This window comes from Bufo bufo, chromosome 3 (genome assembly GCF_905171765.1).
Source record: "Bufo bufo chromosome 3, aBufBuf1.1, whole genome shotgun sequence".
NCBI classification, from domain to species: domain Eukaryota; kingdom Metazoa; phylum Chordata; class Amphibia; order Anura; family Bufonidae; genus Bufo; species Bufo bufo.
In genome coordinates this window covers 649,854,829-649,876,441 of record NC_053391.1, presented here as the reverse complement: position 1 = coordinate 649,876,441, position 21,613 = coordinate 649,854,829, and the positions used below count along the sequence as shown (strand labels likewise).

General features: G+C 43.2%; 1 protein-coding gene across 2 annotated transcripts in view; it reads left to right on the top strand.

Annotated features, from left to right (window-relative positions):
- The window catches only part of CUL5 (cullin 5), a 55,720-nt gene extending 34,397 nt beyond the window's left edge, over window positions 1-21,323 (top strand). Inside the window, exons 13-19 of one of the 2 annotated variants that reach the window (XM_040426263.1) lie at window positions 9,829-9,960; window positions 10,787-10,910; window positions 11,762-11,937; window positions 14,513-14,674; window positions 14,812-14,930; window positions 19,136-19,259; window positions 20,028-21,323. In XM_040426263.1, coding sequence (XP_040282197.1) covers window positions 9,829-9,960; window positions 10,787-10,910; window positions 11,762-11,937; window positions 14,513-14,674; window positions 14,812-14,930; window positions 19,136-19,259; window positions 20,028-20,222 — 1,032 coding nt within the window. In that variant the 3' untranslated portion in view covers window positions 20,223-21,323. Of the gene's footprint in view, window positions 1-9,828; window positions 9,961-10,786; window positions 10,911-11,761; window positions 11,938-14,512; window positions 14,675-14,811; window positions 14,935-19,135; window positions 19,260-20,027 lie in introns of those variants that run through there. The other variant, XM_040426264.1, reaches the window with a different exon arrangement.
- The last annotated feature ends 290 nt before the right edge of the window (window positions 21,324-21,613 follow it).

Below are 21,613 nucleotides of genomic sequence, written 5' to 3'. Positions count from 1 at the left end.
CAGATGCTATACAATGTATGGGGCAGTGCTTTCTAAGCTGTGAGGATGCCACAAACGGTGAGCATTGCAGCTTAACACCTTAAGGACCCAAGACGAGAATGCTCGTCCTAAAGGGGCGGTACTTTGTGCCCCAGGACGAGCAATCTCAGCCTGCGGTCCTTCCTATCCCCAGCGTGCGGTGCCGCGATCAGCGGCAGAGATCCAGCTGTTACTGACAGCCGGATCCCTGCTGCATCCACCAGCATCGGTGATAACACCGATGCCAGTGGATTAACTCCTCATATGCCGCGGACAGCGCTGACCGTGGCATATGGGAGGTTTGTATACAGATGTATTGTGCTGCATTGAAACAGGGATCAGACCCTTTAATGTTGAAGTCCCAGAGTGGGACAAAAAATTAAGTGAAAAAAGTAAAAACTAAATAAAAGTAAAAAAAAAAAAAAAGTGTCCTTTTCCCAAGATGAAGTAAAAAAAAAACATCACTAAAAGTGCAACACCATGGGATCAAAAAGGCGTATGCCGCCCCAAAATAGTACCAATCTAACCGTCAGCTGATCCCGCAAAAAAATGAGCTCCTACCCAAGACAATCGCCCCCAAAAAATAAAAAAACAATGGCTCTCAGAATATGGAGACACTAAAACATGATTTATTTTTTTTGTTTACAAGAAGGCTGTTATTGTGTAAAACTTAAATAAATAAACAATATATACATATTGGGTATCGCCACGTCCGCAACAACCTGATCTATAAAAATATCACATGAACTAACCCCTCAGATGAACGCCGTAAAAAAAAATTAAAACGGTGTAAAAAAAAAGCTATTTTTTGTCACCTTACATCTCAAAAAGTGTAATACCAAGCGATTAAAAAGTACCAATCAAACTGTTATCTCATCCCGCAAAAAATTACACCCTACCTAATACAGTCGCCCAAAAAATAAAAATAAACTATGGCTCTCAGAATATAGACACTAAAACATGATTTTTTTTTGTTTAAAAAAATGCTGTTATTGTATAAAACTGAAATAAATAAAAAAAAGTAGACATATTAGGTATTGCCGTGTCCGTAACAACCTGCTCTATAAAAAATATCATATGACCTAACCACTCAGATGAACATCGTAAAAAATAGTGTGTCAAAAAAGCTATTTTTTGTCACCTTACATCACAAAAAGTGTAATACCAAGCGATCAAAAATCATATGCACCCTAAAATAGTACCAATCAAACCGTCATCTCATACCGAAAAAAATGACCCCCTACATAAGACAGTCGCCCAAAAAAATAAAAATAAAACGATGGCTTTCAGAATATAGAGACATAAAAAAAATTTTTTTTTCAAAAATGCTTTATTATGTACTCCACAAAAGAGATCTATGGTACTGGCCTTTATTAGGAATTCTAGCCCCCAAATCCTGTGTCTACAGAAGACACATTTGACTACCACCACCACCTCTACAGTTTTACAGAAACCCTGGGTTTAGTGGGCCGCACACTCTTATCACACCTTTTCTTCACGAGTGGTGTCACTACTAATTCACAAACAACTACGCTGGGAGGTAAAAGACTTGGCCGTTGATTCAGAAGGCAGATATGTCTTTGTTCACTCTCTAATTGACAATGTACAATATACACTATTAGGTATCTATAACCTCCCCTCCCGGATCTATGCAAATATTACATTTAGCAGCTACCTTTGCAGCCACTTACCCACATTCTAGAGTAATTTGCATGGGAGATTTAAATAAGATGATGGTTCCCTCGTTAGACCACTTTACGGATACGGCAGACCCAACCAGTACAGGGAGCCTCTCACAACTTAACAGATTCCTGACTGAGTTCAGGTGGTTTGACTTCTGGAGGATCAAACATCCTAGAGAGAGGGTGTACTCCTATAGCGGTGGGCACAACTCCCTAACCCGAATAGACTACGTACTAGGCAACGAGTTAGCATTATTAAGTCTCCGCTCCATATCATACTTAACCAAGAGGATATCAGATCATTCACCAATGTTAGGCACTCTAATACGGGGCACCCCCTCAGTAATGTACAGGATGAGCATACATCCGTTCTGGCCGAATTTGCTGGGTTCAGCAGATGGGACAGCTTGCCAGATAAAATAATTCTTGGACGTACATATAGATGAGCCTAATATAACCCTAGTCTGGGCTACTCTAAAAGAATTTCTTCGTGGGTCCCTACACTCCAGCATTTCATACATTAAAAAAGACACTAAATGCCTGGAGATGGAATCCCAATGTAAAATACTGGAACAGCAATACATCAGTCATTCAACAGACGCTAATAGAAATGAATGGCCACCAATGAGAACAGAGTAGGAGGAGGAGGGGAGGGACTGTGGCCACTCCACCACCAATGAGAACAGAGAAGAGGAGGGGAGGGACTGTGGCCACTCCGCCACCAATGAGAACAGAGAGGAGGAGGGGAGGGACTGTGGCCACTCCGCCACCAATGAGAACAAAGAGGTCCTGAGGGGTTAATTGCGGCGGATCACGGCGCACAGTAATAGAGGCCAGGTATGGGATATGGCCGGCACATGCAGGCTATATTTGTATTCAGGCATATTAACTATATTTATTGGTGGTGCAGTGGCCACAGCCCCTCCCTTCTACTCCCCCTATTCTAAGTATTATATTAATTGTGCCCCCCTCTCCACAAGATTAAATCATTGGTGGCAGTGGCCCCAGGGTGGCAGCTTCTGATCGGAGCCCAAGCAGTGTCATCGTGGGGCTCCGATCTGTTACCATGGCAGCCAGGACGCTACTGAAGCCCTGGCTGCCATAGTCAGCTCCCTGCTGCTGTGTGTACTATGCACAGGGCAGCAGGGAGAGTGTGAGGTCCTATTCACCCTATTAGAGATCTATTAGGGTGAATAGGACAAGGGTTCTAGCCCCTAAGGAGGCTAATAGTTATTAAATAAAAAGTAAAAAAAAAAAATGTTTAACCCTCCCCCCCCCTCCCCCCGAAATATAGAATATATCGTGATATATATCGCACATGCTTAAAATTATATCGCAATATAGATTTTAGGCCATATCGCCCACCCCTACTTCAGACCTTCACACAATTTTGTCAAGAATTATATAGATCTAGCATAACAACATTGGAAATAGAGATGGTCACTTACATGGAGAGTATTTCCCTTCCCAAACTTCCCACAACTCAAAGTGCCCAACTGGACCAACCAATTAGTTTAGAAGATATAACAGCAGCCATAGCAGATCCTAACAATGGGAAGTCGCCTGGGCCGGATGAACTCCCTAAGGAAGTTTATGCCAAATATTCAGAGGCATTAGCTCCACAATTGTCATCTGGAAACAGCACGTCTGCCGGAGTCATTTATGGAAGCGACCATTATACTATTACTTAAACCCGACAAAGATCCCCTAGATTGCAGCTCTTATAGACCCATTGCACTGCTGAACGTAGACTATAAAATTCTAATCAGGGTTCTAGCTACCCGATTGAACCAGGTAATCTTATCACTGGTCCATCCGGACCAGACTGGATTTATGCCAAGTGTTCAGGTGGTTACGCAACTGGGACATTCATTGAACGCAAACTGGGCCCTAGCCTCATTAGACGCAGCCAAGGCATTCGATTCCATAGAGTGGGCTTATCTGCATCAATGCCTAAAAGGGTATGGTTTTGGTCCACAGTTCCACAAAATAGTCAGGTCCATAAATATTGGGACATCGACACAATTCCAAGATTTTTGGCTCTATACACCACCACAATGGATTTGAAATGAAATGATTAAGATTTGCTTTAACTGCAGACTATCAGCTTTAATTTGAGGGTATTTACATCCAAATCAGGTGAACGGTGCAGGAATTACAACAGTTTGCATATGTGCCTCCCACTTGTTAAGGGACCAAAAGTAATGGGACAATTGGCTTCTCAGCTGTTCCATGGCCAGGTGTGTGTTATTCCCTCATTATCCCAATTACAATGAGCAGATAAAAGGTCCAGAGTTCATTTCACGTCTGCTATTTGCATTTGGAATCTGTTGCTGTCAACTCTCAAGATGAGATCCAAAGAGCTGTCACTATCAGTGAAGCAAGCCATCATTGGGCTGAAAAAACACAACAAACCAATCAGAGAGATAGCAAAAACATTAGGCGTGGCCAAAACAACAATTTGGAACATTCTTAAAAAGAAGGAACGCAACGGTGAGCTCAGCAACAAGAAAAGACCCGGAAGACCACGGAAAACAACTGTGGTGGATGACCGAAGAATTCTTTCTCTGGTGAAGAAAACTCCCTTTACAACAGTTGGCCAGATCAAGAACACTCTCCAGGAGGCTGGTGTATGTGTGTCAAAGTCAACAATCAAGAGAAGACTTCACCAGATTAAATGCAGACGGTTCACCACAAGATGTAAACCATTGGTGAGCCTCAAAAACAGGAAGGCCAGATTAGAGTTTGCCAAACGACATCTAAAAAAGCCTTCACAGTTCTGGAACAACATCCTATGGACAGATGAGACCAAGATCAACTTGTACCAGAGTGATGGGAAGAGAAGAGTATGGAGAAGGAACACACAGCATCTGGACGCCACACGTGCCAGGAGCTGGGAGCAGCGCTCTCTCCACTAGCGGTATCATCCACAGACTTGAAAAAGGGGTCCACAGAACCCCGAAACGCGTGGTCACGATAACAATAAAAAAAACTATTGGTTTGTAAAAAAAAAACTCTGGTTGCGTTTTTGCGCCTATGGTCCACCCCTCCACTCGACCCCCAGTCCAGTGAAAATATACCCTATTCATTGACCCAGACGGCGGCTTGGCCCCCGCCAAAGGGGAACGCAAATGGAATCGGCAGCACCAACCAGCGAGACGTAATCACTCTTATTCACCTCCATTTCAGTTGCACTGAACAATAGGTGCAACAACAACAGGTAAGCAGTACCACTCTTCCTGTTTCTTTGGAGGCTTGTCTTTTAACTTATTTACCCTATGAGCGCCTTTTTCTTTCCTTGGCCACATTTTACTAACTTGTACCAGAGTGATGGGAAGAGAAGAGTATGGAGAAGGAAAGGTACTGCTCATGATCCTAAGCATGCCACCTCATCAGTGAAGCATGATGGTGGTAGTGTTATGGCGCGGGCCTGTATGGCTGCCAATGCAACTGCTTCTATTGTATTTATTGATGATGTGACTGCTGACAAACGCAGCAGGATGAATTCTGAAGTGTTTCAGGCAATATTATCTGCTCATATTCAGCCAAATGCTTCAGAACTCATTGGACGGCGCTTCATAGTGCAGATGGACAATGACCCAAAGCATACTGCAAAAGCAACCAAAGAGTTTTTTAAGGGAAAGAAGTGGAATGTTATGCAATGGCCAAGTCAATCACCTGAATCCGATTGAGCATGCATTTCACTTGCTGATGACAAAACTGAAGGGAAAATGCCCCAAGAACAAGCAGGAACTGAAGACAGTTGCAGTAGAGGCCTGGCAGAGCATCACCAGGGATGAAACCCAACGTCTGGTGATGTCTATGCGTTCCAGACTTCAGGCTGTAATTGACTGCAAAGGATTTGCAACCAAGTATTAAAAAGTGAAAGTTTGATTTATGATTATTATTATTATGTCCTATTACTTTTGGTCCCTTAACAAGTGGGAGGCACATATGCAAACTGTTGTAATTCCTACACCATTCACCTGATTTGGATGTAAATACCCTCAAATTAAAGCTGACAGTTTGCAGGTAAAGCACATTTAGTTTGTTGCATTTCAAATCCATTGTGGTGGTGTATAGAGCCAAAAATCTTAGAATTGTGTCGATGTCCCAATATTTATGGACCTGACTGTAGGTCACACTTTTATACAGCAGACCGATAAGCAGGTTATTAATAGACGGGTAATTATCAGAAGCATTCACTCTCCATAGAGACACGAGACAGGGCAGTCCTCTGTCACCACTCCTGTTTGCCTTAGCCATAAAGACATTGGCAATTAGGGTGAAAAGTAGCAATGACATCACAGGAATAACCATGGGGGAAAAAGAGGTCCGCACAGGTTTATATGCAGATGACATGATGCTATATTTATCATCACCTAGCGTATCTCTTAGAGGTGCTGCAGCATTGATAAATGAATTCGGGGAGTTCTCAGGTATAAGAATGAACTGGGAGAACTCAGTATACTGTATATGCCTCTGGGCAAAACAAACTGGACGGTCCCCTCTCATGCGGAGAGATTGAAGGTAGTGGACACTTTTTTTAAAAATATCTTGGAGCAAATATTGTAAAAAAAAAACACTCTCTGGCCCTGTAACTTAATATATATTCCCTGAATAGTTCATATACGAAACAAACTTCAAAACTGGAGGGCTCTGCCTATTTCGGTGGCAGGACGTATCGACCTAATTAAAATGATCATACTTCCCAAAGCTCTTTATGCATTTCAACATTCGGAGTAGAGTTGTTGCGATACCAAATTTTTGATTCGGTTTCGATACCATGAAAAAGTATTGCGATACTCGATACCATTCGATAACACGCGAAAAAAAATAAACCAAAAAAGCCAGGTGCATTCCGCATTTTAAAAAATGGCAAATCGCACAGTTTTTATTTATTTTTTCTGTTCTGTCGTTCACCGCATAGATTTTTTTAATATTTTAATAGTTTGGACTTTTCTGACGTGGCGATATGTGATATGTTTATTATTTGAACATTTTATATGTGAAATTGGGAAAAGGGGGTGATTCATACTTAATATTTTGGTGTTTTTTGTTTTTTTTTTAGTTATTTTTTTTACACTTTTTTTTTTTATTTAATAACTATTTCCCCCCTTAGGGGCCAGAACCTGGGATCTTTCATCCCTTGTCCTATTCACCCTAATAGAGCTCTATCAGGGTGAATAGGACTTCACACTGTCCCTGCTGCCCTGTGCATAGTGCACACAGCAGCAGGGATGTTACCACGGCAGCCAGGGCATTAGTAGCATCCTGGCTGCCATGGTAACCGATCGGAGCCCCAGGATTACACTGCTGGGGCTCCGATCAGAAGCTGCCACTTCACCACCAATGAGGGGGAGGGGACCCTGTGGCCACTGCCACCAATGATTTTAATACTGGGGGGGTTGAGAGGGGCCAGCGCACTGCGCCACCAATGATAATTACCCCTTAATACAGGAGGCGGGTACTGGCAGATCAGCGGCAGTTAACCCCTCATGTGCCGCACCTGAGGGGTTAACTGCCGCTGATCGCAGCTCCCTGTCAGGGGCAGGGTGCCGGCAATGCGATTCTGCTGCCGGCACCCGCCTCCTGTATTATGTGTTAAAGTCTACTTTTCCTGGGTCCAGACTTTAAGTATTAGGCTACACAGAGCGGCGCCCAGAGATGTCCCAGCACTTACTAGTCGTCCTGGGCGCCGCTCTGTTCGCCCGCAGTGCCCCATTACTGTCTCCTCTCCTGCTCCATATGCTAATTACTATCGGAGCAATGGGGAGGAGACATCAGCTTCTCTAGTGGGCGTTCCTTCTCCCTGACTGTAGCTCTGTCCAATCACAGCGCAGGGAGAAGGAACGCCCTCTAGTGAAGCTGATGTCTCCTCCCCATTGCTCCGATAGTAATTAGCATGTGGAGCAGGAGAGGAGACAGTAATGGGGCACAGCGGGCGAACGGAGCTGCGCCCAGGACTAATGGTGAGTGCTGGGACATCGCTGGGTGCCGCTCTGTGTAGGAAAAGTCGTATTATTGGTGGCACAGTGCGCCCGCCCCTCCTCCGCCCCTCTCTTCTCATTGGTGGCAGCAGCACAGGGGGAGGGAGGACAGCTTCCTTCTCCCCTGTGCTGCTGAGGGAACATGAGCGCGCCGACAGCAGCTCGCTCATGTTCAGAGATACTAGACTGCGCAGCCCAGTATCGAAAAAATGGAAATCCCGGTATCGTATCGATACCAGGACAAAAGTATAGATTGGGTATCGAAATTTCGAAGAACTGCCCACATCGGAATACTTCTTAAAACAGTACCTAAACTGTAAAACACTATGGTCAGTTCTGGAAATGCCCCCTAGATTTTAGAAACCGCTGTTGCCAATACACAAGCGGTCCAAAACGGATCCGTTTTGCCCTAATGCATTCTGTCTCCATTCCGCTCTGGAGGCTGCTTGTAGCATTTGGTTTCCGAAACTGAGCCAAACAGATCCGTTCTGACACACAATGTAAGTCAATGGGGACGTTTTCTATGACACAATCTGGCACAATAGAAAACTGATCCGTCCTCCATTGACTTACAATGGTGTTCAAGACGGATCCGTCTTGGCTATGTTAAAGATAATACAAACGGATCCGTCTGTGCAGATCCATGACGGATCCGCACCAAACGCGAGTGTTAAAGTAGCCTAAATCAAATTTTACCGTATATTGTACTGGTGTTTAAACACAGCAATAAACCACAAACATTTGATAAGGTATGGGGTCGGTGGTGTGAATCCCACATACGTAGTACTCGTCCTCGAGACTGCAACAAGCTATATCAACAGCTCGATGATCCATGGTTCAATTGGTTTAATGGGAATACCTGAAAGACATATGTGATGTAAGAATACTCAACGGAATAAGGTGACGGCAACGGTGCGATGGGTGGTTGAGTTTGAGTTGATGGAAATTAGTGAATAATTAAAGTTCTTTGACAAGTGTCCGATTTGTTAAACCTTATTGTATTACGATGTATATTGGAATGTACAAGTCTATGTAACTTTTTTCTTCTGTTAATAAGTGGAAAAAAATGGAAAATCTGCCAAAAAAGTGAAATTCTGAAATTTCATCTCTATTTTCCATTAATTCTTGTGAAACACCTAAAGTCTTAACAAAGTTTGTAAAATCAGTTTTGAATACCTTGAGGGGTGTAGTTTCTAAAATAGGGTCATTTTTGGGTGGTTTCTATTATGTAAGCCTCACAAAGTGACTTCAGACCTGAACTGGTCCTTTAAAAAGTGGGTTTTTGAAAGTTTCTGAAAAATTTAAAGATTTACTTCTAAGCCTTGTAACGTCCCCAAAAAATAAAATTGCATTTACAAAATGATCCAAACATGTAGTAGACATATGGGGAATGTAAAGTAATAACTATTTTTGGAGTTATTACTATCTATTATAAAAGTAGAGAAATTTAAATTTGCAAATTCTTCCAAATTTTTGGTAAATTTGGTATTTTTTTATTAATAAAAATGAAATTTTTTTTTACACAATTTTACTAGTCATGAAGTACAATATGTGACGAGAAAACAATCTCAGAATGACGTTTTAAAGTTATTACCACGTAAAGTGACACATGTCAGATTTTCAAAAAATGGCCTGGTTTTTAAGGTGAAAAATGGCAGGGTCCTTAAACATCTGATTGGCAGAGCGGTCCTGGGAGTTGGGCCCCCGCCGATCTCATGTTGATGTCCTATCCTGAGGATAGGACATCAATATGAAAATCCCAGATAACCTGTTTAAAGGGGTTTCCAGTTATATATATATTGATGGCCTATCCTCAGGATAGGTCAATTAATATAAGATTAGCGGTGATCCGACTGCTAGTGACCCCCCCCCCCCCCCCCCCCCCAAGATCAGCTGTTTGAAGGGAAGGCCGGGCTTGTACAAGCGCATTGTTCTCCTTGTTTACCTGCTCCCTGTCGACATTGCAGTGTCAAGCAGGTGTAATTACAGTTCCTAATGCACACCATATTGGAAGTGCTCACTAGTATTCGCTTTATAAGACGCACAGCCATTTCACTAGTATTCGCTTTATAAGTGTGTGTATATACACACACACACAAAAAATTTTAGTTTTGTAATCATGTTTCTGCTTTTCACAGCTGCTGGTGCTGAAATATGTTCAGAATAAAGATGTCTTCATGAGATACCACAAAGCTCACCTCACCAGACGCCTCATCCTGGACATTTCTGCGGACAGTGAAATTGAAGAGAATATGGTTGAATGGCTCAGGGTAAAATAAAATATAACTTACATTCCGGCATAAAACATCACATATTTGCTTTAAACTGTGTCCAGACTCGACTTACTATGTTTTCTAAGGTTTCACCACACCATGACATATGCCTGGTGTCTATATGGCCCCACACCTAAACAAAGGAAAAAGACAAAGACGCAAATTACTATAGAAGCAGTTCACATGTTGATAGCAGCTAAGGCTACTTTCACATCTTAGTTTTTGCTGGATCCGTCACGGATCAGCAAAAACGCTTCCGTCATGATAATACAAACGTCTGCATCAGTTATGAACGGATCCGGAAGTATTATGTCTAAAATAGCCATGACGGATCCATCTCTAAAACCATTGCGTGTCAGAGAAAACTGATCCGTCACCATTGACTTACATTGTGAGTCATGACGGATCCATCTTGCTCCGCATCCCAGGGCACACTCAGAAATGCTGCTTGCAGCGTTATACTGTCCCCGATGGGAACGCAGTGCAATGGAACGGAATGCATTCTGGTGACTCCGTTCCCTTGAGTTCAATTTTGTCCCCATTGGCTATGAATGGGGACAAAACTGAAGCGTTTTCCCCGCTATTGAGATTCTATGATGGATGCCAATAGCAGAAAGGGAAAGCTCAGGTGTGAAAGTAGCCTAAACCATACCTGCGTGAGAAATAGACATTTGAACACACTGCTGCTTCTAAATGGAGGGATGGGGAAGCATTCTCTATGTCATCTCTGCTCCATGGAAGATTAGATTATTCTATAGTAAATGTACTGTCACCCGTGAAGATGGCATTGCTCCATGATTGCTCTTTTTGGTTTTCTCTGCAGGAAGTGGGTATGCCTGCCGATTATGTCAACAAGCTGGCCCGCATGTTCCAAGACATTAAAGTTTCTGAAGATTTAAATCAGTCTTTTAAGGAAATGCATAAAAACAATAAATTAGCACTTCCAGGTAGGAAATGTATGAGATAACTCTGGCCTATGATTGCTGACATTGGTACCTATACCCGTACTTACAGCTAATAGGGGGTGTTCTGTAGGTAAATATGGGGGCTGTGTGATGTATATAAATAGCAAATGAGCGATTATACAAAGGCTGAAGTAATACCTGTTACAAGAGATGCCGATGTCCTTATCCAGTACTGTATCCTTTTGACCTTCTGATCCTTCTTCACATCCAATATAGACCATTTACAAGATTAGGCTACTTTCACACTCGCGTTTGGTGCGGATCCGTCATGGATCTGCACAGACATCTGTTCAGATAATACACCCATCTGCATCCGTTCAGAGCGGATCCATTTGTATTATCTTTAACATAGCCAAAACGGATCCGTCTTGATCACCATTCAAAGTCAATGGGGGACGGATCAGTTTTCTATTGTGCCAGATTGTTTCAATAAAAACGGATCCGTCCCCATGACGTACATTGCGTGCCAGGACGTTTGGCTCAGTTTCGTCAGACAGACACCAAAACGCTGCAAGCAGTGTTGTGGTGTCCGCCTCCAAAGCGGAATAGAGCCAAACTGATGCACTCTGAGCGGATCCTTTTCCATTCAGAATGCATTAGGGCAAAACTGATCCGTTTTGGACCGCTTGTGAGAGCCCTGAACGGATCTCACAAACGGAAAGCCAAAACGCCAGTGTGAAAGTAGCCTAAGACTGTACTGTCTGCAATTTAGGTGCAGCCTATTTGCTTGTTGTGTATTTCCAGTTCCCCGCTCATTACAATATTTGGCAGTATATTTCACCGACTGGACACAGTTTTGTTATCTTGATTAATGCAGTCCTTCGTTATTGCAGCTGATTCTGTGAATATAAAAATTTTAAACGCCGGTGCTTGGTCAAGAAGCTCCGAAAAAGTATTTGTATCCTTACCCACTGAACTTGAAGACCTTATTCCTGAAGTGGAGGAATTCTACAAGAAAAACCACAGTGGTAGAAAACTACACTGGCACCATCTGATGTCTAATGGCATTGTAAGTATGTAGAGGTAGAAGACTGCACCTGTCGTCTGCTGTGGAACTCCCTGTGTAATTTACTTAGAGGGGTTGACCACTTCATTTTCACTTTTTACCTTTGAATCCAAGTGCCAATTAGTTGGCACTTGCATCTTTATTTAAAGGGTTTTTCCGGGAGTTTTATACTGATGATCTATCCATTGGATAGGTCATCAGTATCTGATCGGCGGAGGTCCGATACCCAGGACCCCCTTCGATCAGCTATTTGCGAAGGTACCAGTGCTCCTGTGAGCGTCTGCGGCCTTCTCTCAGCTTTTTCTCAGCCAGTGATGACACGTTCATCAGTCACGTGGCCTAGGAGTGCAATACCAAGTACAGCCACTATACAATGTACGGCGCTGTCCTTGGTAAGCACAGAGAAGGCCACTCAGAGGAGCGCCGATGCTTTCTCAAACAGCTGATCACCGGGCGTCCAGGGTGTCCCCCACTGATCGAATACTGATGACCGATCCAGAGGCTAGGTCATTAGTATTAAAATCTTGCACAACCCTTTTAAAAGTCTAGGCCCATTTCTAGGTTGTTGTCATTTTCCTCATTGTCTAAAAAGTGACTGCAGATGAAGGGACATGTGCCCGAGCACTTATCATGCCTCCTCCATTGAAACACAGTGAACCTGCAATCTGCGCATGCGCTGGCCCTCTATGTTGATAACATGTTTAGTCATATACCCGTCCATTTACAGGAGGGCTATCCGAATGGAATAGTAGGCTGGCTGAACAGGGGATAGAGGGTGGTTGTGAGTGTGAAATTGGTAATCTAGGAACAAACCTATATGTCATAATACAGATCTGAGTAAATGCCATATAATGAACAATCGGATTGAAAGGTATAAAATTACCAGCCCCTTTAACCAGTTGCCGACTGCCCGTTGACTAGATACGCCCAGGAGGTCGACATATATCTCTGAAAGGACTTTTTAAAATGTCTTTTCAAAAATCGCAGCTGCTGGAGTGGGGAGCCGGCTGTCAGTGACGGCCATGTTCCCCTTAGAGATGGCAGGGACAGTTTTTCACTGTCCCTACCTTCCCCCATCACTGTGTATAAAGGTGCGGCTTCCTGCTCCGGCCCCAGTGACCATGTAATTGCTGAGGACGGGGACTCTGCACGACCTGCTAGGTCTAAGCAGACCGAGGTCAGCTCTGCAGAGAGGCTGTACAGCGCTTTACAACCTCTGTGGGGCCGCTGTGACGCCCCAGCTCCAGGAGAAATCAGATAATTGGAATGTAAAATGGCCCCCAAAGGTCTTGTATGACCTTATGGGGACACAAAGTGGAGAAAAAAAGACCAAAAAAGTAGAATAAAAACCATACCACAGTTGCTAGCTCCACCCAAGATACCATAACCCAAACATCCTGTTAATGTAAATGGACCTAATTTAAAAAATATATATATTTTAGTTGCGCCATGTGCTATTAACAAAACAAATAAACGTCCCTTTTTTTTTTTTTTACATTATCCTTGTTATAAAAAAAATCAAAACAATTTAAAAAAAAAATAAAGCCCTAGATATCACCGAAAAAGGTGCAATAAGTATTAACATAACCAATACGAGGAAAAAAGTTGTGTGGTAATGGAATTAGAGCTGCAGTATACAGTGGATGGAGTTGAGTATTTTCGGCATTCTGAGGCCTGAAGCAATTGGATGAGGTCACATCACTGAGGCCAGGGTGGCAGGAGAGTTCATGATGGGCACAAGTCTTCTAATGCACCATTGTGTGTGTGTGTGTGTGTTTTTTTGTTTTTTTTTTTTATATAGGTTCCTCCTCAGACAACCCTTTTAACATTCAAACCCCCATCATATCTGACAATTATAAGTAATGAAAGGCAACCTGTCAGGTTGGACACGATGTCTGAGCTGCAGACAGCAGGTTATAGAGCTGGAGGAGCTGAGCAGATTGATAGGATTGTCTAGAAGTTGTAATTTATTCATTACATTCCTGCTCATTCTGGGCTGTGAAGTCCAGGATGCGGTACTATCAGTGATTGACAGCTTTCTCTGTACACAGTCTTAGAGGGAAGGCTGTCAATCACTGATAGGACCGTCTCCTGGACTTCACAGCCCAGAATGAGCAGGAATGTAAATGAATAAAATAGAAGTTTTACTGAATCTTGAATCTTTTCCCAGAGAACCATGGATCAGTCTTGTCTTCTCCTCCTGCTCTCTATCATGCTGCTGGTAGATTTAGGCCTCATGCACACGACTGTTCCGTTTTTTGCGGTCCACAAATTCCGGATCCGCAAAACACGGAAGCCGCCTGTGTGCCTCCGCCTATTGTAGAAATGCCTATTCTTGTCCGCAAAATGGACAAGAATAGGACATGTTATATTTTTTTTGCGGGGCCACGGAACGGAGCACGGATGTGGACAGCACAAGGAGTGAATGGGTCCGCACCCGAGCCGCCAAAACTGCGGCTCGGATGCAGACCAGAACAACGGTCGTGTGCATGAGGCCTTTACACTGCATTTTCAAGGTGACGTGTTCCCTTTAAAGATTTGTTGGGATACCGATAAAAACTGTTTTTAAACTTTGCAGATAACATTTAAAAACGAGGTGGGTCAGTACGACCTGGAGGTGACCACATTTCAGCTTGCGGTTTTATTTGCCTGGAATCAAAGACCTAAAGAAAAAATAAGTTTTGAGAATCTTAAATTAGCCACAGAATTACCCGATGCAGAACTAAGGAGGACGCTGTGGGTAGGTTCTTGTTTCTCTTTGTCTTTTATTCGCCCTCATTTCTTTTTCTACTTTCTTTCTGTCTCCTGAAATCGCTTTATACTGTACATTGTGCGCTACCTGGCAACGTTCAAGTTTCTGTTTTCCTCTTTATTTAGTCTCTAGTAGCTTTTCCTAAATTGAAAAGGCAAGTTTTATCATATGAACCGCAAGTTAACTCCCCAAAAGACTTCACTGAAGGTACTCTGTTTTCTGTGAACCAGGACTTCAGCTTAATGTAAGTACTTTAATAAAAGGTTTGATCGTTGAATGTGATTCCGTGTTCGGCTGTTAGTATTTCAGGAGGAAAACACTGAGATTATGTTAGTCCTACTCTTTGATGTCTGAGTGGGAGCTCGTGTCTTCAAAATTATGTATTTTATGATTTTATTTATTTTTTAAAGGGGTTGTCTCATCATAGACAATGGGGGCATATCGCTAGGATATGCCTCCATTGTCTTATAGGTATGGGTCCCGCTAGGACCCGCACCTATATAGAGAACAGAACCCAACCGCCCTCCATTCATTTTCTATGGGGGCCAGCGAAAATAGCTGGCTCGGCTATTTCCGTCGAGCCCATAGAAGTGAATGGGAGCGGTGGCCGGTCATGCGCGGTGCGCTCCCATTCACTTCTATGGGGAGAGCCGGCTTGGTGGTGGCTGGATCGGAGTCCTCCCCTCAGTAATGTATAGAATGAATATACACCCATTCTGGCTGAATCTTCTGGGCTCAGCGGATAGGCCTCCCTATCAAATAACTGAATTTCTGAAAATACATAGGGAGGAATCTAACCCGACTCTAGCGTGGGACACCTTGAAGGCGTTTCTCCACGGGTCCCTACATTCCAGCAACTCCTATATTAAGAAAGATACCAAACACTCGGAGCTGGAGCTTGAATTGCAGTGTACCACTCTGGAGCAGCAATATATCCGACACCCGACTGAATCCAACAGGATTGCTTGGCTCCAGGCGTGTAGACATTACCTAGCTATCCTCAGAGATAAAGTGGATGGAAATAAATCTTGTGACATTGCAGAAGCTTATTGAAACAATGCCACAGCGAATGCGTGCCGTAATCAAAGCTAAAGGCGTGTGTGACTCTTTTTTTTTTTTTTGACATGCAGTGTATATAGATCCAGCATAATAGTTTCTGAAACAGAGAGAGCAACATATCTAGATGGTATAACTTTCCCTAAACTTACCACACTACAAAGTGCCCAGTTAGATCAGCCAATCTCCCTGGAGGAAATAACACAGGTCCTATCAGACCTTAATAATGGGAAGTCTCCTGGCCCTGATGGGCTCCCCAAATAATTATATGCTAAATACTCAGAGGTGTTGGCTCCTCAACTCCTAGCCACCCTTCACTTGGCCTTTGAGAAGGGGCATCTGCCAGACTCATTTATTGAAGCCACTATAATACTTTTACTCAAACCCGATAAATAACCCCTAGATTGTAGCTCCTATAGGCCTATTGCCCTGTTAAATGTGGACTACAAAATCCTAACCAGAATCTTGGCCACTCGTCTTAATCAGGTAAACCTATCTCTGATCCACCAGGACCAGACAGGTTTTATGCCCGGGAAGTCCACTACAGAGAATATTAGATGGGTTCAAGTGGTTTCACAAGTGGGCTATTCCCTGAATGTAGATTGGGCCCTAGCCTCACTAGATGCCGCCAAGGCATTCCATTCCATCGAATGGGCCTATCTGATTGGCTGCTTGCGGGCTTTTGGGTTCGGCCCACAGTTCCTCAGATGGATCAACATGTTATGTAGTAGACCGGTAAGCAGACTGCTGATAAATGGGGAATTATCTGACATCTTCGCCCTTCATAGAGGCACAAGACAGGGCTGCCCATTGTCACCACTTTTGTTTGCTTTGGCAGTCGAGACCCTGGCAATCAGGGTAAGGAGTAGTAACAACATAACAGGGGTGATCTTGGGAGAGAGAGAGGCCCGTATAGGATTATATGCTGACGATATGGTTCTATATATGTCCTCGCCTGACACATCTTTTCGCAACGCAATGGCTTTAATGGATGAGTTTGGGGAGTTCTCGGGCCTAAGAATAAACTGGGAGAAATCAGTATACATGCCTCTGGGTAGGGAAGATTGGACGGGTCCTTCCTATTATAGAACAGCTAAAAGTGGTAGACACATTTAAATAACTGGGAGTAAATATTACTAAAATACATACTCAGGCCATGTCACATAATATCTTACCCCTAACAATTTATATAAGGAACAAGTTTCAAAGCTGGAGGACTCTGCCTATTTCTGTGGCAGGACGTATCAACTTAATTAAAATGATTATTCTTCCCAAGGCCCTTTATGCTTTTCAACATTCAGAGGTACCTAAATCGGTGTTTAAAGAAATCAAATTCTGTTCAAGGGCTTTGATTTGGGGTAGATCCCGAGCCAAACATAGCTTAGACACTCTAAAGCGGTCTAAAACAGAGGGAGGTATGGCCCTGCCGGACTATTATTTATATTACCTGGTATATAGCAGGGGAACTACCCATTTCGGAATACTTCTTAAAGTGTTACCTGGGATGCTACACTCTTTGGTCAGTTCTGGCGAACACACTCACATTTTAAAGACATTATCTCGGACATCCCTTTATGGGCCAACCAATCGCTACCGCAGGTGCAGGGGGTTATGGGGGCAGAGAGGTGGCAAGCGGAAGGGGTCAGAACCCTTGGAGATATGTATTATCGGGGGGGTTCTGATGTCGTTCGAGGAAATTTCACAGAAATACAACATCCCCCGAACTCATTTCTTCTCATACTTGCAGCTCAGATCGGCTATACAGAGTACATTCCCGAATGTTAACTCTACGATCTCGAAGTACCCCCTCATAGGAGTAGTCAAAACCCAGGGACCCAGAGGACTAATATCAGCAATTTACTCACATTTAGTGCAAGCAAAGGTCTGTGCCAATCCCCTCCTAGTATTAGACAAATGGAAAAGATTGATACCCACACTTACAGAAGAATCTGATACGATTTTATTGGAATCACACAAGTATCACCAGCAATTAATAATAAAATAATTCAACTGTATATTATACATCAGACATATCTCACAGCAACTAGACTATATAACATGGGAAGGCCATCATCCACAGCATGTCCACGGTGCGGGGAACGGGAGGCGGACTTTTGGCACGTGATGTGGAGATGCAGCCCAATAGCCACATTCTGGAAGGAGGTGACATTTCTTATCTGATCTATTACCGGTTCAGGTGGCTTGCATTTCTGAGATTTGCCTGTTGGGAATATTAGGCGAGGATAGTTGGGATCATTACATGTCAACATTTCTTAAGGGAAGTGCTATTTATGGCACGTGTCATTCTGAGATAGTACAGCGCCATTACACCGAATCTATCCATGTGGAAAACGCAGATAAACCAGATCCTACCGTGTACGGTGTTAGTATATAAGCATCGTAATAAACCTCAAAAATGTGAAAAGGTCTGGGGTGTTTGGTGTAATTCACCTCATACTCTATACTCCGCTTCAATACTACAGCAAACCTCGTCAACGACCCGTGGAACCATGGATCAGTCGGTGTAGTGGGGTCACCTAATGTATTGTATAACACAACCTCAGCTGGCATAAAGTGCAGTGGGCAATTAACTGATTGATTGAAGGAATTAATAGCGAGGAGAATGGTTTATTATTGATATCTTGAAATGTACCAGAAGTGTATGTATTTGTTGTTGATTTATATATGTCAATAAAATACATAGTATTGCTTGCTGAAAAGCTAGTCCTCGGAAGCAGTCCTCTCTACTCTGCTGTATATTGCTGGGCTATTGCACAGGCTCTGGCTCGTTGCTGACCGGCAAAGTAGACGCAGTGGGGGGGATGTGACTGAGCATGTGCGTCCACCAGCGCTCAGCTAACCGGGCCTGCACATTGCTATAAAACTTTGAATACTAGGTGGTTCTATACCATGTAAGTAAATGTAATATCTCTAATTAATCATTTTCTATGTCTGTGAATGGTAACCGTTAATAATTTTTCATGAACTGTACAATAAATACAATATTTACTGATGGGACACTCCGTGGCCAGGGCAGCAATAGACCTAAAACTACTGTCCCATGGAGCAGTGGACCATCGTTGGCAGTAATGCTCCTTTTGGGGAGAGGCTCCAGGATCAACCTCTATGCTGATGACATTGGCGGGGGAGGGGGCTCCGTTGGTTATTTGCCCATCACACACCCACATTGCAGTTGCCAGTGCTGTTTCATACCGACAGCCTACGTTCTAACAAGGTTCCCCCCCCCCCACCCGAGCTGTCCGGGAATAATGCCCATCAGACATGCCTTAGATCCAAGGTGGACAAGAATAGATGGTTCAGGATCTTTATTTTAGGATTACTTTTTTCTAAACTAAACATTTGGTTTTCCATCTTTGCTTGGTTTTCTCGTAGAAAAAATGGAAAAGTTCAGAAACGAGGAAAGATTAATTTGATTGGCCGCTTACAGCTGACCACCGAAAGGATGAGGGAGGAAGAAAATGAAGGCATTGTGCAACTGCGAATACTGAGGACACAGGTACATCGTCATTACTGCTGTACCTGTTGCGAAGAGTTTTTTGTTTGTTTTTTCTCATTGATGGTTAGTCTAGGGATCAGCACTCGGCTATTGGGAAACTACAACTCCCAGCATGCTTGGTTTTTCTTCTAACTCCCATAGAAGTAAATGAAGCATTCTGGGAGTTGTAGTTTCTGAACAGCTTGAGTGTCGGAGTTTGCTGATCCCTGGTCTAACCAATAAAGCCTCATCACTGCCAATAAAATCTGGCAGTCCTCGAAGGGTAGACACTATCTCTCCTATTCTTAAAGGGGCTTTCCAAGATTTTTTTAACTGATGACCTATTCTCTGGATAGGTCATCAGTATCTGAATAGTGGAGGTTGGTCCCCCAGGAACCCCACTAATCAGCTGTTTGAGGAGGCATCTATGCTCGCAGTAGCACCACAGCCTTCTCCCAGCTTAGCCTAGGGCAGTGATGGCTAACCTCCGGCACTCCAGCTGTGGTGAAACTACGACTCCCAGCATGCTCCATTCATTTCTATGTAGTTCTGAGAACAGCCAAGCAAGTGTGCATCTTTGGAGTTGTAGTTTTACCACAGCTGGAGTGCCGGAGGTTGGCCATCACAGGCCTAGGCAATACTTCATTGGTCCGTGTTGCTGTTCCCAGAGTTTGAGGACCCCCACCGATCGGATAGCGAGGGCATCCCTCTGCGACTAGCCATCACTAAGTATGAGGAGGGTAGTACTGTGAGTTTCGTTTCATTCCTAAAACCCACTTATTTTTCCAGGAGGCGATTATTCAAATCATGAAGATGAGGAAGAAAATTACAAACGCCCAGCTCCAGACAGAACTTGTAGAAATTTTAAAAAATATGTTTTTGCCACAGAAAAAAATGATAAAAGAACAAATTGAGTGGCTTATAGAACACAAATACATCCGAAGAGACGAGTCTGATATCAACACCTTCATATACATGGCATAATCTGTGAAGCCTGCGTATCATATCTGGATGACGTGAGTGCTGGAGCAGGCCAACTCGAATATTTATGCTGAAAGCAGACTCGGCTGCAGACTATATCGCATAAATATTACAGTCCCCCTGCCTTACCTTACTAAAGGACAAGAATCTATTGCCAATGTCACTCTGCCAGCATGACAGCATCTTTCACATCGCTTTTACCGGCATGCTGTTTTAATGGAAAATCGTTTTGGAAGAACTTGTGAGCTTGTAAAGTAGAGATTTTTGTTGTTTTTTTTTTCAAATATAAAACTTCAGTGTTTATTTTTATTCCCCCCTCATTTTTCTCCCCACCCGGGGATGGGATTATCGCATTTCATGCACTGATTAATTGCTGTTACTGTTAGACTTTAAGAAAAGAAGAAAAAAAATCCTCACCCCAAAAATAGCACTTTCACATGAAAATGAATTTAATGCATTAATTTAATTGCTGTCATCCCCTCCTACACAACGTTTTTGGTGACTTTTTTTTAGGCATATCAATAGTTTTGAAGAAGTTAATATAAATTAGAGGAACTGGTAACCAGGGTCTGTCCGCTCCCCTGACATGTCTGTGTTAATTATTAATGAATTAGTTAATTATTGTATTCCCCATGAAACGACAAATCTAGAGCGTCTTTCCTTGGAAGCCTGCACTCTGCTGTTCCTCTGTTATTCCTCCCGGAAGTATATCTATTAATTGATAACTTTTATACCGTTCCCTACTTCGTCTGACACTGTCCAATCAATGCTGACAGTGTCAGATTGCGTACGGGTATGCCACATGGACGAGAGGAACGGGAACACCCCGTTGCCATTTTAGCCATATGTTTCCAGGAGGGATCACAGAAGATCTGCACGACGCAGAGTTAGATAAGAAAAGATGCTTCAGAATTATTTCATGGTGATTGCAAGTAAAAAACGAACTTGTCAGGAGAACTTATGGATCCACTTTAAGGCTACGTGCACACGAACGTATTTTGTTTCCGTGTCCGTTCCGTTTTTGTTTTGTTTTTTTTCAGATAGGATGCGGACCCATTAATTTCAATGGGTCCGCAAAAAATGCGGACGTCAGTGTGCTATCCGCATCAGTATGTCAGAACGTAGCCCCACAAAAAAAAATAGAACATGTCCTATTCTTGTCCGTTTTAGGCATTATTACAATGGATCCACCCAAAAAAAAACGGATAGCAAATGGATATCATTTTTTTGGCGGATCCACAATTTGCAGACAGCAAAACACATACGGCCGTGTGCATGTAGCCTAAGGGTGCTTTCACACATGGCCGATTTTGTTGCAGAAAATTTCCGCAACTGAAAATTACCATAGTTCCGTTCCATCTGAATGGGTTGTTTTGGCAAGAAGTACATGGATT